We start from the raw sequence: 16918 nt of genomic DNA, 5'->3' as shown, positions 1-16918 counted from the left end.
AATTCGAGATAAACCCTTAGTCCAGGGACTACTGGCGATATTTTTAAAGTCCAGGGACTATGGGCGAGATAAACCCATAGTCTAGGGACCATTTTTGTAGTTCACTCTTTGCTTAATTTCCCCCGCATGGTCTAAATTATATCAGTATGACATCCAAAAATATTAAATGAGATCAATACGATCCGTAAATTTTAGCATTTTTCTCAATATATTCAGCAAATAACATAATTACGTCATCAATTTGAAACATGTGTGTGTCAAATTAATAAAATATTACAAATATGACATTTGTTTTTTGATTTTTTTTTTTTTTTTTTTTGTCATGAGACAAATGTTAAAAGTATGTCTTTTTATGACTTTCAAAGTTACGAGAGTGACAAGAATTTGAGCAAAATTCATGATTTTTTAGTAATATAACTTTTTCGTTTTTAAGCGAATCTTGACGAGTTTATGGGTTAGTTAAATTCAACTAAGATGATTTCCAATTCGTTAGTTAAGATAATAGAGAGGTAAATATGAGATAAGTCGAACTGAAGTTTGTCTAAAATTAAATTAGTTATGTACTACTCCCTCTGTCCCACAAAGATAGTCCCACTTTGACCCGACACGGATTTTAAGAAATGTAAAAAAAAATTAAGTTAAAAAAATTGGTGGGATGTGGATCCTACTTTTAAAGTATTAGTTTTATAATAAAATGTGAGTAGGAATGAGTTAGTGGAATATGAGGTCCACTACCAAAAGTGGTAAAAGTGATGGACAAACTTTGTGGGGCGGACGGAAATGAAAAAATGGGACAATCTTTATGGGACGGAGGGAATATAAAAGTGAGATAAATAATAACGAAATAAATTATAATTTTGGTATATGTTGGCAAAGCAAAAGTAAACTATTAATAAAAAAAGATAACTTAATAAAATAAAATTAAAATATTAGCTTTAATTATAAATAAACATGATAATTGTACCGCCATGAACTAACAAATTTCATTACTATTGAGCCTCGGAGCATTTACAATAGGCGATCATCCGGCCGCCGTGCGGGACGGCGGTCAGGACGACACCTATTGCAAGCGCCGAGCCGTCGGACGGCTGTCTCGGATACCGAGGGGACGACGTTGGGCGTCGGGCGCTTAGCGGTCGGACGGCACTGGGATGACACCTATTGCAAGTCGTCCGAACGTCGAGCGGGTGTCGTCCGACATTTTTTATTTATTTGTTATTTTTCATGTTTCACCTATAAGGTTACCCTACTCTCTTTTTATTTTTTAAATCCATTTTTCTCACTTCACTCTTCCGCACCTAACTTTCACACTTTTTTCGCAAAAAATGGCTTTAGGTGGTGATGAGGATTCAATTGACAAGCTCATCACGGACGCCTTGTGGGAGAAGACGTCTACGAAGTTAGACCGCGAATTGCAATGACGCAATCAGGCGGAGCTGGAGCCGGTGGTCCCTCGACCGATCCAGCATCGATGTATAATCATCTGCGACCATGTTGGTGCCCATGGTCGGTTGTTTGCTAATTACTTTGCCGAGGAGCCGTGATGGGGCTGTCGATTTTCCGTCGGCGTTTTAGAACGCAACGAGATCTTTTCCTGCACATTGTGTCGGCATTGGAGCGGTGTTACAAATACTTCCGAATGCGATGAGAAGCCAGCAGCAGGCCCGGACTATCACTGCTAGAGAAGTGCACCACTGCAATTAGGTAGATGGTTTATGGAGGATCGACCGACATGTTGGACGAGTACCTTCATATCGGCAAAGTTGGCTGCGAGTGTCTGAAGAATTTTTGTCGGGGCGTCATCGAAGTATTCGGGCTTACATATCTTCGAAAGCCAAAGTCTGATGAATTTGCACATGAGGGTGCACGACTTTTATGGAATGTTGGGCAGCATAGATTGTATGCATTGGAAATGGAAGAACTGTCCGATCGCTTGGAAAGGCCAGTTCACGACCGGGTTCAAAGGTATGAATCCCATGTTGATCCTCAAAGCCGTTAATGACTACCAGTTGTGGATTTGACATGCGTACTTCGGTCGAACAACGACTTTAACGTCCTATAGTCGTCGCTCCTATTCAATGACCAGTGCCTTGGCGTGGGTCCGACCACCACTTTCGTAGCCAATGACAACCAACAGAATAAGGGCTACTATTTGACTGATGAGATATACCCCATATGGCCCATATTTGTGAAGACGATTAGATGACCAACAAATTCAATGAAAGTTTACTTTGCGCAACGGCAAGAGGGTGAGCAGAAGGATGTTGAGTGTGCTCCAAGCGCAATGTGACGTGGTGAAGGGCCCGACACGAATGTTCTACGACGACTGCATCGCTGATATCATGTATGTATGTATCATCATGCATAACATGATAGTCGATAATGAAGGTCCAGAAGTCATCAATTGGGCCAATGAAGATGCTCTGCTAGATCAAGCCATGGTGTGGCCACCACCCTCGTACAGATGGGTGTACCGCATGGCGACGTTGAGAGGCTCCAAACATTTATTTGTATGCGTCAACAAGAAGCCCATATTCAACTCCGGCATGATATAATTAAAGAGATATGGGCACGTAGGGTTACACATAACCGTTGATACCATTTGGATTTTATTTGAAAGTTTGTTTTCGTTTTATTATTTTTCAAAATTCTAATACAACAAAGATTTTCTATGTTTTCTTTTCTCCAATTGATTTCATTTTTGTTTTCCAATAATATTTGATAAAATACCAACCATTTAAATGAATTAAATGAGATGGTCGAGGGCTATTCGAGGTTTGTGGAAGGGCTGAGGTATTTTTGGGAGAGCTATTATAAAACAAAATGAACAAAATAAAATAAAATAAATACGATTTCCAATTATAAAAACTTTGAAATCTGCCTTTCAAAATTTGAATGTAATCGGCTCACCGTATTCATCACTTTCTTCAATAAATTTTCATTTCTTTCCCCATTTTCTGAAAACTTCAGACTCCCAAACCCTAAATCTCCACAATTCACACATGAACATATAGATATAATACATACACGCTAGTTTTCTCGCTCGATCTCCTCCCATTCTATTGGATCTGTGGTTCTCGGCACTTCGATCCAGTGGTTTGGTGAAAATTCATCGTTTAATTGCACTTCAGAAAGTTTATAGATTGATTTGAATCCATGGAGGCTATCGAGGAACTAGCGCAGCTCTCGGAATCGATGCGGCAGGCGTCGGCGATGCTCGCCGATGAAGATGTGGACGAGACGGCGTCTTCATCTTCTTCATCCAAGCGCTCGTCCACCTTCCTCAATGTCGTTGCTCTTGGAAACACTGTGAGTTAGCTCAATCTGAGGATTGTTTTGAAGTTGGCAGTTGAATTGGTTTGTGGTTGTTGTACGGTCTAGATCTCAGGGGTTGGCCATTTCGGGCTCTGATTTTGATTTAATGAATGGAAATTGCGGTTCATCTGATCTCAAGATGAATCTTTGTCCGATCAATTTAGCTGGCTGATGCGAAATTCAGTTTGCAATGACTGGGTTGGGCAATTGATGCAGATCATGTGATTATGTTAATCAATTGGTGGTGGAATTTACTTCTGTAGGATGATTAAAAGCAAAATTAAATTAGTATTTCGCTGGAATCAAATTGCCAAATCACAGCAAACTTAAAAACAATACTACATTCTGATCTCTTGATTCATTTATTTGTTTCATTTTCTCTATTTCCCCCACTAGCTTGTAACTCAAATATTGCAATGAGACATTTTTGGCAAGCTGACATATGCTGTTTCTGTGATGAGTGATGGATGCATTTATTTAAATGTGTCATCATGCCATGTCTTGTTTTCACTTAGTAGGCTGCTGTTTTGGATGTTTGAGTGCAAAGATGTGAAATTATAATTTATTTATAGTATTTATATGATTTATATCTGAATATCAGTAAAGAAAGAAAGAAAGTAGTAGAGTATTGCACAATCAGTACTCTTGTCTTATCTGAGTGAGTTAGAGGCTTGAAACTATGTAAACCTGTACTATAAATCATTTGTTTCCTTTCAGTGCAAATATTTACGAGAACTGTTTCAATCTATTTGTAAATTTGTAATACTAGCTATGTGATTGTATGTAACATCTCATACCTAGTGGACACTATTCTGCTTACTTGCTTAGCTTGTTAAATGTGTGGTATAATGGCAAGTCTGTAGAGCTTTAAATAGAAGCCATCATGTTGATCATAGATTAGTTCCTATTGAGGCCAGGTAAAAATCGTTTGTTGTATCTCTATTAGGCTTGTTCATGTTTGAAGGACCACTACTCCTTGCAGTGGAAACTGGTAGAAAAAAACTGCTGCAATCTTGCTATGCAAATTAAGCATAGAATTCATACTTTACTATAATGTATTAGACCTATGATAACTATATCTTGGATTATCTTTTAACAATTCACCTGGGTTTTACACTCTCAGAATATCTGTATAAGCAAGCATCATCCAGATTGAAGTATTCTAGCATTCTCTAAATTGACTTACCATTTACGGTGAATGAACTATCTGCGTGTGTTGCAGTTTTACTATTCTTTGCTAATTCATATGGTACTTGTTTTTTCAGGGTGCAGGTAAGTCAGCAGTACTGAATAGTCTAATCGGTCATCCGGCATTGGTAAATACCCTATATTATAACTACTGTATTATGAGGTCGGTCGACTGTCTTCATGTGTAAAGTCATTTTTCTGAAAGCTGCTATTGAATTTTGCAGCCAACTGGCGAAGGTGGTGCAACCCGTGCTCCAATATGTGTTGACTTAACAAGGGATAGTTCACTAAGCACCAAATCTATTATGTTGCAGATTGATAGTAAATCTCAAGCAGTTTCTGCAAGTAAGGACTCTAACTGAACATTACTCCTAATTCCTAAAGCACATAATATGAAGTAAAATAGGTTTGTTAATGATAGAAATTATTGTCATTTGGTTTTACCATTGCATGAAATCATTCTTATTAATTTAATGTTCTGCCGTAGGTGCACTTCGGCATTCGTTACAAGACAGGTTTAGTAAAGCATCTGGCAAGAGCCGTGATGAAATATATTTGAAGCTCCGTACAAGTACAGGTGTGTCTTCTTTTGGAGTTCATATATTTGTTTATTCATTTTTATCTTCTACTATCATTCTATGTGCTGTTGATATATTCTCTGTTTTTCGAAGAGCATCTAATAATATTATCTCATAAGAAGCTTGGTATTTGCAACACATGAGGCTAGTTATCTAATTTTTTTATCTTCATGGTTTGGCAGCTCCACCATTGAAATTGATTGATTTGCCCGGAGCTGATAAGGGAAATGTTGATGATTCATTGGTGAGTACCTTCTTAACAAGATTTGATTTAATTGGATTTGGATTTGGATTGTTGAGTTGTATACACCTTGAACTTTACTAGAATTTGCAGATGCACTTTTGTTGATTTGCAGATTGCAGTTGCACTTTTGTTGAACAATTGATAATGTTCCCTACTTCAGTCTTGCTGAATTTTGACCTTCATACTCTGACTGAATGATACTAATTATTGTTAATTATGGCCTAGGGCCAAAAGTATTTTGACTTTTAAGTTGTCTGATGGCATTTCTCTTCATGTCAGAGTATGTATGCTGAACGTAGTGATGCAATATTGCTGGTTGTCATACCTGCTGCCCAGGCTCCAGAAGTTGCATCAGCCAAAGCTATTAGAATTGCAAAGGAACTAGATGGAGAATGTCAGTTTGCTATCCAATTTTGCCTTGATTAATAAATTTAAGAGGGGAAGAAAATAGAAACAGAACATTATCTGCCAATGTGCCAAATTTTGTTACGTGTCTGAGTAATTTTTTTAAAAATAGGTACAAGAACTGTTGGAGTGATCAGCAAAGTAGATCAATCATCGTCAGATCCAAAGATTCTTGCTGCTGTGCAGGCTCTTTTGCTAAATCAAGGGCCGAGAAGTACATCTGACATCCCCTGGGTTGCTTTAATTGGTCAGTCAGTTGCTATAGCATCTGCTCAGTCAGGGAGCGTTGGAGCTGATAATTCTTTAGAAAATGCATGGCGAGCTGAGAGTGAAAGCTTGAAATCTATACTGACTGGAGCACCTCAAAGTAAGCTTGGGAGGTTAGCATTGGTGGAGACCCTCGCTCAACAGATCCGAAATCGAATGAAGATAAGGCTGCCAAATCTTCTTTCAGGGTATGCTGTCTTGTGAAGTTACTTCTGTCCTAGTTCTGTCTGGATGCATTGATTCTTTCAGTGCATCATATGCTAGAGTATGATGCACTATTTTACATCTATATTGAATATTTATTATTGATATTGATATTGATATTGATCGTGTGACTATTGCAGTCTCCAGGGAAAGTCCCAAGTAGTGCAGGATGAACTTTTCAGGCTTGGTGAACAGATGGTTCATAGTTCCGAGGGTACAAGAGCTTTAGCTCTGGAACTTTGCCGTGAATTTGAGGACAAGTTCCTCCAGCATATCACAACCGGAGAGGTAATGCTCTGAACTCAGACAAAGGATAATATACCTCTTAGGTGGAATGGTGTCCTATGGAACTCCTCAGTCATTATTCTTATTTGAGCTTTATGTTACTGGAATTATGTTTTGAATCTGGATTACCTAACCTGTTCAGGGTTCTGGCTGGAAAGTGGTTTATAGTTTTGAAGGCAATTTCCCCAACAGGATCAAGCAACTACCTCTGGATAGACATTTCGACATCAATAATGTTAAAAGAGTATGTGTTTCAATTAGTTATGTCATTTTGAGTATATGAGTTTTGATGCCTTTTGTGTTTGTATTAATGCTTCGAAATTGAACCAGATTGTGCTCGAAGCAGATGGATATCAACCATATCTTATCTCTCCTGAGAAAGGGCTGAGGTCATTAATTAAAGGTGTTTTAGAGCTAGCCAAAGAATCTTCACGCCTTTGTGTTGATGAGGTAAACAAAAATGTTGGTTATTTACCTATTTGAGTTAATTGTGCGTGTAGATATATTTGATTAAACAATTTTCTTTTTTACCTTTTGTAGGTACACCGAGTTCTTGTTGATATTGTCTCTGCTTCTGCAAATGCCACACCAGGTCTTGGAAGATATCCTCCTTTTAAGCGTGAGGTTGATGAGATGCTTTTAGTTCATTTACTGAAGACATTATGTCTTGTTTATTTTATTAGATCTTCATTGGGCATTCTTTTGTGAAACTTATGTAGGTTATAGCAATTGCCACAACTGCGTTGGAAGGATTCAAGAATGAAGCCAAAAACATGGTAGTTGCACTTGTTGACATGGAACGTGCATATGTTCCACCTCAACATTTCATACGTCTAGTGCAGAGGCGGTGAGTACTGCAATTGATTTAGAGTTACATTCCCCGCGTTTGAATATATGTTCTTTTACACTTAGTCACTTACTGTCTTTGATTGTTTTTGCAGGATGGATAGACAACGACGGGAAGAGGAGTTGAAAGGCCGGTCTTCCAAAAAGGGTTCTGAGGCAGAGCAATCTATATTGAATCGGGTAAACATGTTTTGAAACTTGTGTTACTTTATTTAGGATTGAAAATTGTCTTCTTATTCAATGTATGTGAACAACCATAAAATTGCTTGCTATAACCATCTGATAAAGAATGGTTGATCTTATTTGCTCCTCTAATTGTTATTTTCCTACTTTCAGGCTACTAGCCCACAAACTGGAGGCAACTCAAAATCAATGAAGGATGGCAAATCTAGTCAGCAAGAAAAAGGTAAAGATAAAGATATCCAAGAAGGATCTGGGCTGAAGATTGCAGGACCAGATGGAGAAATAACAGCAGGTTCTTGCAAAATAATCTCACAAAAGATGTAGTTGTTTTTGCATATTTCATTTCCTCTATTGGCATAGGTGATTGGTAGAACGAATTAGAATCAGTTGCCTTTCATATCTGATTGCTTTAGTATCTAGGTGAGCTTGGTTGTAAGGAACCCACATGAGCTGTCAAACCTTTATCCTTTTAAACAATCATAATTTAAAAGTCAAAACTGTTGTCTTTGGTTCCCTAGAAGCTTTTCTTTCTTGATGGTCCTGGATTGGTTGAAGGAAAAAATGGGTCATTTGCAGTGAATACATATATAGTAAATTGGCACTTGAGCTACATGTGTTCCCTATACATTTAATGCAGTTCATGAACTTATATATGCATTCTTTACATGCCAGCGACAAAGTTGGACCTTTGTGGTTGGACCGTTGGAGTAAATGAAACTGAAAAAGAAAAGCTGACTATCTATTTATTATTTGTGTTTTGTTGAAGTTCTTGCCATATCCTTTTATATGTTTATAATATTCTTACAGAAGACGTCTTCCATTCTCTTCACTTTGTCATGCATACTGCTTTTTTAGTAAGTAGAAATTGTAAGGTTGAGAATTGTATATGATGGTAGATAGATGATTATAAGAGGTTACTTATCTACTTTTATGTATATACAGTCACATTTCTTATGGATCACTAACCTTTCTCTCTGCAGGATTTTTGTTAAAGAGGAGTACTAAAACTAATGGCTGGAGCCGCAGATGGTTCGTCTTAAATGGAAAAACAGGAAAAGTGAGTTCCTTGACTTACACAACTACTTGTAGAAGCAAATGTCATTTCATACTTCAATGACATATACTTTCCATGACCTCTGCAGCTTGGGTACACGAAGCAGCAGGAAGAGAGGCATTTTCGTGGTGTCATTACACTGGAGGTACTTTATGGCTGTGTGATACACATTTTACAGAGCCCTCTAGTTTAGTAATATGTTTATTTGCTACAAGAGCATCTAAAGATGTAGAAACTGGGAAATTTTAAATAATATTATAAAGAATGGGGTGTTGCTCTAGTTTAGTAATATGTTTATATGCTACAAGAGCATCTAAAGATGTTAGAAACTGGGGAATTTTTAATAATATTATAAAGAATGGGGTGTCATAAGGAGGACGTGTTAATACCTACCAATCAGAACTGAATTTCGTTACTGCATGTTGTGGAGCTATATGACTTGAACATGTTTCAGTGTTTGTCTTAAAGCTCCATAACATCTGTTGGTTCATAAAAGTGTTGATTTGATTTTATATAGCCGCAGAAGTTGCGTCCAAAATTAACCAATTCTGTCATATTGTTGTTGCAACACTCAGGAATGTAATCTGGAAGAAGTTGCAGAAGATGAGGAAACTCCTCCTCCAAAGAGCTCTAAAGATAAAAAAGCAAATGGTCCAGATTCGGGAAAAGCACCCAGTCTAGTATTCAAGATAACAAGTAGAGTTCCATATAAGACTGTCCTGAAAGGTACCACAAATATTGCTGCCTTCTCTTTCTGAAACTTCATACAAATTCAGTATATAGACAGCTAAGTAGAGCTCCTCGGTATCTGCAGCCCATAGTGCCGTTGTTTTGAAGGCTGAAAGTGCTACTGACAAGACAGAATGGATAAATAAACTAAGAAATATCATCAGTTCAAAAGGAGGTCAAGTGAAGGGTGAATCTGGCCCTCCATTGCGCCAAAGTCTTTCTGATGGTTCTCTTGTAAGTTCATGAACTTCTTAGCATTGCCAAATTTGTCCAACGCTATGTTATTAAAGTTGTTCTTATTGTTGTGAATTTTGTCAGCTGCTTGATTTATAAATTCAAAATGTTTGGCTCGTTTTAGTTTCTTTCTGTTTGTGAATTAGGAATTCCGTTCATACATGTTCTCACTTTTGAATATTCATCTAGGATACAATGACCAGAAGACCTGCCGATCCAGAAGAAGAACTTCGGTGGATGGCCCAAGAAGTGCGTGGTTACGTTGAAGCTGTTCTTAACAGTCTTGCAGCCAACGTCCCAAAGGTCAGATATATGATAGCAAAAAGATTCCATTATGGAGTACTACATTTTAAGAGAAGCCACCTTTTGACTTGTGATGTATTTCATTACAGGCAGTTGTGCTTTGCCAAGTCGAAAAGGCAAAAGAAGACATGCTATTTAAGCTATACAGTTCAATAAGGTTAGTCTCCTTTCATGCATCCATCCAATGGTGTATGATGCTTTCGGCAGTTTGTATTTCTTAACCACAGCGAATTCACATGGAAAGATTAGAGAATATTCACTAGGCTCAGCCTTATTAAGCTAGTTCGTCAATATCTATATGAACATTCATCTCCTTGTTAAAAAGATTTTTGCATCTTATGCTTTTCTTTTCGTGTTCATGACTTGACTCGGGTAATACGGAATGATAGTGCTCAAAGCATGGCAAGAATAGAAGAGCTGCTCCAGGAGGACCAGAATGTCAAGCGGAGGAGAGAGCGTATCCAGAAACAGTCCTCTATTCTTTCCAAGCTTACTAGACAACTCAGTATTCATGATAATCGGGCAGCCGCTGCATCCACCTATTCTAATGGAGGTGATCTGTTTTACTATCATAAAAGTGTCTATTCTTACAAAGATTATATAGCTTATACATGGTTTTATTTATTTTGATATATGAGAATTCTTTTGTAAGCATGTAACGTTTTCCTCTCTACATCAGTAGAAAGTCCAACCACTGCTGGTCCATCTTCTGGGGATGACTGGAGATCTGCGTTTGATGCTGCTGCCAACGGTTCAAACCCATCATATGGGGATTCTAGATCAAATGGCCACAGCCGCAGGAACAGTGATCCTTCTCAAAATGGTGATATAAACCCTGGTGGCCGACGCACACCCAATCGTTTGCCACCTGCTCCTCCATCATTTGGCTCTGGTTATAGATTCTAAGGTAGATGGAAATTTTGACAAATCGATTCTTGCAATTCTTGTCGGGTGTTTCATCAGTTTCTCGAGCTCTCATCGAGCTCTAAGTCTTCTCCATGGTTTGCTCTTTCCAGGATCAATCCATATAGACATTTTTGTGTATAGATGTTCGGTTTATGTTGTGCTTCTGTCAGTTGTGTTCTCAGCTGCTGAAGTTCTTGTGTATTGGTAGAACTCCCATGGAAAAATATTATCGTGAATGCTATATATATGTAATCTATAATTTTTTGGAAATAATCTTATAATTTTTCATGACCTCCTTATATTAATATATTGCTATTTTCTGTTTTGAATTTGAGGATGCCATAACAAAGGACATTTTGATGTTATGTTTTGATGATAGTGAAATACGAAATATAAAGGAGAAACTGTATTCTCCATATTTTTGAGTTTTCGTCCTACTAAATATCGACAATTTTACGATTTTTTTTCTTATAAGAATGAATATAATTGGCAGGGGTCCGAGCCCCTCCTATCTTGTAGAGGAACAAGTATGATGTCTCTCATATAAAGAGTGAGATTAATTGTTTAAACATTATCATCTTACCACCTAATAGTTGCTGAAAGCATTATGTTAACTAACTAAATACATTATAAAATGTAGCGTGAAGCACCATCCAATTCTCTAATTGTAACATATACTAGTACTACTTAATATCTAACAATACAACAATATTTTAACGCTAGGACTATATAACCTTCGAAGTCACTTGTTAGATAAGACATAACAACCTCAATGTCACCTAATACCCCACCTAATTAACATACCATCAACCAATCATTATAAGTTAGAATGTCCCAATCAACCCACAACAACTCATTGCTTCAACTCCAAGACTAAATAAAGCAAAACCAAAAATCACCCATAAAAATCATATCCTTCTTGTTTCCCCACCAATTCATCTACAAACTCCCACCTTCAAATCTCCTCCCACTTTTTCAATAACTTGATTTTGGTCCAATTTAACCACTAGACATGAGAGGTAAACCATACTACCCTTACAATCTCAAGACAATCTTGATATGTTTCTTCTTCCTCCTCTTCCTCTTCTTGATCCTCCGATCAACATTCCCCTACTCCCAACCCACCCCCTCGACTCCGGCCACCCTCCACCCATCGAACTCATCGATCAACTGCCCTTCCCTCTCCAACTCCGCACCATCATGCACCAAAATCCCACCTTCCCTAGCCCACGCACTAGTCCACTATGCAACCCTCAACTTCACCCCACAACAAACACTAAAAGAAATCTCCATTTCCCTCAAAATCCTCGAAAAAAAATCCCCATGCAACTTCCTAGTCTTCGGATTGGGCCACGACAGCTTGATGTGGACATCCCTCAACTACGGCGGCCGGACCGTCTTCCTAGAAGAGGACAAGGAGTGGATCGCCCAAATCAAGGCGCAGATCCCATCCCTCGAGGCATACCACGTGACCTATGACACAAAAGTGTCCCAGGCCGACGAGCTTCTGGAGGTGGCCTCCAGAGAAGAATGTAGGGTCGTGAGTGACCCTAGATTCTCCAAGTGCCAGCTAGCGCTGTCTGGATTTCCTAGTGAGGTTTACGACGTGGAGTGGGACCTGATCATGGTGGACGCCCCGACCGGGTACTTTGATGGGGCGCCCGGGCGGATGAGCGCAATCTACACGGCCGGGTTGATGGCAAGGAATAGAGAGAGTGGGGAGAGTGATGTGTTTGTGCATGATGTGGATAGGGTTGTGGAAGATAGGTTTTCAAAGGAATTGTTATGTGAGGGATACTTGGTTGAGCAAGAAGGGAGGATTAGGCATTTCAATATCCCTAGTCATAGGACTAGTTCGGGTAGACCTTTTTGTCCATAGACATAAACATATGGAGTACTATATTATACGTGTGTGACAAACTATGCACCTCCTATATTTTGTGTTTCTTAATTTTTTATTTTTTGAATTTATGGATTCGTATTGATTGTACGAGATTTTCTGATTATATATCATGAAATTATTAAAGTATAGCATATTCATCATTTTAATTATGGCATGCCTATTTCAAATTTGTTACATTTTCCAAGCTGTTTTGATTTCATTGGAAATATATCATGACTTTTAGGGATTTTATCATTTTTGTTTAAACCTTTATATTCTGTCCCAATTTGTAGCAATTAATTAATGTTTTGATTATATTCCAAGATCCCAACTTATTTCCAACTCATTTTCATGCAAATTAATAATACTGTATTGCTATATTATTTTAGAAATATAAAACAAGTTTAAAAATGAAGATAAATAGGTTGAGAGGCAATCCTAAATTATGAAGAAGCTGAAGGGCAAATTTGCAAAAATGTTTGAGAGAACACTAAACGGCGTCGTATAAGTATAACCCCCACCACTATTCTATCCACTCTTGGTTTAATCTTCTTCTTCTTCAAATTCACGACTGCACAAACCAGAGAAACAAACAGCTGTAATCAATCGCAATCATGGCGCAAAAGAAGAAAGAGCTGCTGTCATCAGCGCCATGGAGGATGGGCCCACAAGAAGACGACAAATTCAAGGACGCTAAGTTGAAGGTGACGTCACAGCCCGGTGCAACACCCAAAATGCACGTCCCCGGCAAGAAGACTTTCGGTTCCAAAAACGACACCGCTGGGGAGGATTCTCTCACTGAAATCGACCCTGAACTTCGCTACAGCTTCCAGCGCAATTTCCAGGTGAATTGAAATCTTATCCAATTAGTTTTTGTTTGCATTTTGCAATCTCTCCTCTGATTTAGGTCTGTGTTTTGGGGATTAGGTTTTTATTTAAGTAAAGAGTTAGTTATAGCGATGCGCCCGAGGTGTTTGATAAAATGCCTCTCTCTGTGTACTGAAAATGTGTTTGCAGAGATGTTTAACATTGAAAATGCTCTCCATTGATGTTGATAAGGTCTCATTTGCTTTAGTTTTTGAAGGAATGAGTTATCAAATAGGCATTTTTTTAACGGAATTCATTACTCTAATCAGCTAAGAAATGAAAACTAAGTAGTTTTTATAATAATATGTTGCCAAGATGTTTGATGTTGAAAATGCTCTTTCATTGATGATGCTAAAGTCTCATTTGCTTTTGTTTTTTGTTTTTTGGAGGAGTGAAAGATTAGAAGATTAATTATGCTTCGATATGCTTGCTGTTTAATGCCAATTGTTGTGATGTTCCTGGTGAAAATCAGTAACGACTCCCTTGTGCTTTTGCAGTTCCTTCAAAACGTCTTCAGCATTGATACGATTGTCAAGCCCCTTCCTCCAACAATGGCGTACAATGTCTCGCGCAATTTGTCCTTCTTCACAAGGATCTTCACACAGTTCTTCGGTGAGTTGGAGTCTTCTTCTTCTTCTTCACTCTATCGCCTCTTTCCTATTCTATTGCATTTGTTTTATGCATCTATCTCGATTAAAATGATCCATGATTAATCCCGTCTGACTCCTCAATCCATACGCGAAAGCATGAGACAGAAGAAAAAACTATGATGGCTTTAACTGTTTTTTTAGTTACAATTCACACTCTCACACATTGGATTACTCAAATCCCGACCTAATGGTTGGAGGGGAAGCTTCTTATCAATTTAGTTACGTGTCGTCATGTTTTTAACTTCATGCCATTTTCTTGAGCAGATCCCGATGGTATAGCAGATGCGCAGAAATCGCTTGGATTAGGTCAGGAGGAGAAAGCTCGTAAGGTTCGTTAAAACAACAATACGTTTTTTGGTAGAATGCTTGGCCATAGAAAGAGCTCTTGTTTCCTTGTATTCATCTAAATTATTGTACAATTGCTTCAGTTTCAAGGAGTTTTTTGTATTTTAAATGATCAGAGACTCATGAATCTGAGCTCCCATATATCTAAATCAATTGTCTATTTTTAAATGAAAATTGAGTATGATTTTTACAAATTTGGTAAGAAAATAGGTTTAACGTTGTCCTCGTGAACTTATCTTATAGTAGTATTAAAATAAGATGAAGCGCTTCTTAGTTGGCAAGACACGAGTGTATTGGAGTTCAAGAATCACATATGACACATTCAATTGTGAACTGCTTTTTCATCTTAAAACGAAGCAAAAATGTCTAAAATCGCACATTCATTAATCAGAAATCAATTAAGCTGCTTAACAAATATGATCAAAATAGAAACAACCATCTTCTCTTCTTACAAAACCCACAAATTAATAGGCCATAGAGCCCTAAACTTCATAGGCGAGCAAGTTGCTCTATATTATACGGATAAGCCACATCATTGCCCCCATTGAAGGCCTTCCTCCCAAACAAGACGTTCACGGCCTCTGTCGGATGAAAAGCGTCCCAGAAAATGTATCGGTTCCTATTAGGGCACGGCGTCTGCATCGGCAAACAAGTTATCTGGCCTCTGTTCCTCCCAATTCCACAGCACCCACGGTTCACCACGCTGAAACCTAATCAATCGTTCAATCAAATTTAGTATCAGACTCTTGAGTCAAAATTGAATCTTGATCAATTCAGGGTACCTACCATATGATCTAGCATTTGCCAGGAGATCTTGGAACATGTTGTGGATGTCAATGTAGGAGAACCGGATTCCGGGAAGATTGCGGATGAGGTTGTTTATCATCACCTTCGTGTTCGTGTTGAACGGGGCAACTAGCTGGTTCACCTCCTCGGAGCACACCCCATTCCTGCTCTGAGCTAGGATGCTCGGAATGCAGCCCATTAGCCCTAATCCGGCAATCACAAACTTCCTAGCTCCGAGATTGTACAGTCTCTGCATTATAATCAAAATCAACATAATTTAAATAAAATTTTCTTAAATTCAAAATTAGAAAATACTGTATATATTCCACTAGTAATTTTTTAATCACTTACAGTGAGTTGTTGTGAGTATTGTTGGGTTAGGAGATCTGCATATTGTTGGGCATTGTAGTGATTTTTGGTGTCGTAGTTTGGCATGAGATAGTTGTTGAGGTAGTCGTTGCTGCCCATTCCGACGAAGAAAATGCACCTCGACAGTTCCTGGGCCAGTTCGAGGGCTCCGAGACGGTCCGTGAGCTGGTCCAGAGTGTTCTCGAAGTTTTTGATCTGTTGATTGAATGGGATTCGAGTCACCTGTCCACATGACATTGTCACATTTCTATTAGTAAGTCGAAGCAATCAATTTTATGTATGCTTCTAATCAATATTCGATTGATTGCTATGACAGAATATAAAATAAATGAAATGGTAAAATCAATTTTTTAAGAATATGTAATCATAATAAATAAATATATCAATTTGTCTTAATTATACTATTAATACTCTTTAATTTCTACCTAACATTTTGAATCACTCAATTTTATTTGCATGGAAAAAAAAAAAAAAAAAAAAAAAACTCACAAAATTTCTGCCTGTGTCGTCTAGAATTCCAGAAGCAGCGGACGCATAATTAACTCCAAATCTCAGTTGATCGCCGGAAGCCTCAGAGTAAGGAGGAATCAACGGAAGTCCAAGCAACTCAGCTGCACGTACAACCCAATAATGCATGGATCAATAAATATCTCACACCCCCCCAAAAAAATACTAGCTGAAATTGTTTATCACCAATCTTTTTTAAGATGTAACCCCATGAATTTCTACCATAGTATTAGAATGCAGGGTTGCATGCTGAAAATTGAAAATATAGCCAACCCAACAGTATATTGAGCGAGTCGCTGATTGTAGACTAAAACTTAAAAAATGATTGATTCAGCAGTATATTTGGGCTTGAAACAATTACCGATGGTGTCGACCATAGTGTACCCGTTGGAGAATCTACCGGTGGGCCCGCCACGAAAATCGATACCATAAGGTAAGTAATTGGCCTTAGCAAGAGAAGGCAAATCGTTGTTGTTACCATTATCGATTAAAGAATCACCAAAAACAAACATGGCAGGCAGCATAGCTCCTCTGCCTCTTGCTCCGTTTGCATCCTCATCTCCTTGGCCATAGCATAAGCCTGCGAAGAGCACAAGGAGGCTGCAAAACTTGAACAAACTATCACCCATTGTTGATGATGAGTAATGAGTGTGTGAGGATGGTTTTAAGCAAGAATGGGCGGTGGTTGGAGGAGAAGTAAATATGCTCACCTGTGTAGTCTATGCTCAACTTAATATGCAACCAATATTTTATTTACTTCTTCAGTGTTGG

General features: G+C 38.2%; 3 protein-coding genes and 1 pseudogene across 4 annotated transcripts; 3 read left to right on the top strand and 1 right to left on the bottom strand.

Moving 5' to 3' along the window:
• The first annotated feature begins 2896 nt into the window (after positions 1–2896).
• LOC125207158 (dynamin-2A-like) lies at positions 2897–11032 on the top strand. 2 transcript variants are annotated; one of them, XM_048106384.2, is made up of 22 exons: positions 2897–3309; positions 4581–4631; positions 4728–4848; positions 4991–5080; positions 5264–5325; positions 5605–5719; positions 5843–6185; positions 6342–6489; positions 6629–6730; positions 6817–6936; positions 7027–7110; positions 7206–7333; positions 7428–7512; positions 7669–7807; positions 8496–8572; positions 8658–8714; positions 9145–9295; positions 9384–9532; positions 9722–9835; positions 9925–9992; positions 10225–10388; positions 10518–11032. In XM_048106384.2, exons 1-22 carry the CDS (start codon positions 3157–3159, stop codon positions 10739–10741), a joined length of 2745 nt encoding a protein of 914 aa, XP_047962341.1. In that variant the 5' UTR covers positions 2897–3156; the 3' UTR covers positions 10742–11032. The 2 variants fall into 2 exon arrangements, with proteins under 2 accessions (XP_047962341.1, XP_047962340.1); XM_048106383.2 differs by having other exon boundaries at positions 10515–11032.
• A 633-nt stretch (positions 11033–11665) lies between these two features.
• LOC125199859 (glucuronoxylan 4-O-methyltransferase 1 pseudogene) lies at positions 11666–12772 on the top strand (annotated as a pseudogene).
• Positions 12773–13160: 388 nt separating this feature from the next.
• LOC125207208 (uncharacterized) lies at positions 13161–14634 on the top strand. The gene is made up of 3 exons (XM_048106454.2): positions 13161–13468; positions 13988–14102; positions 14405–14634. Exons 1-3 carry the CDS (start codon positions 13238–13240, stop codon positions 14476–14478), a joined length of 420 nt encoding a protein of 139 aa, XP_047962411.1. The 5' UTR covers positions 13161–13237; the 3' UTR covers positions 14479–14634.
• A 214-nt stretch (positions 14635–14848) lies between these two features.
• Positions 14849–16815, bottom strand: LOC125199858 (GDSL esterase/lipase At1g71691-like). Its single transcript, XM_048097722.1, has 5 exons — positions 16509–16815; positions 16130–16251; positions 15623–15862; positions 15272–15521; positions 14849–15195 (listed from the first exon to the last, which is right to left on the bottom strand). Exons 1-5 carry the CDS (start codon positions 16774–16776, stop codon positions 14975–14977), a joined length of 1101 nt encoding a protein of 366 aa, XP_047953679.1. The 5' UTR covers positions 16777–16815; the 3' UTR covers positions 14849–14974.
• Positions 16816–16918: the final 103 nt, after the last annotated feature.

Source organism: Salvia hispanica, chromosome 6 (genome assembly GCF_029641045.1).
Source record: "Salvia hispanica isolate PSC_SH4W2 chromosome 6, Shi_PSC_v1, whole genome shotgun sequence".
In the NCBI taxonomy this organism is placed as follows: Eukaryota; Viridiplantae; Streptophyta; class Magnoliopsida; order Lamiales; family Lamiaceae; genus Salvia; species Salvia hispanica.
The sequence above is the reverse complement of the archived record's forward strand: the minus strand, read 5'-3'. Positions and strand labels throughout refer to the sequence as shown.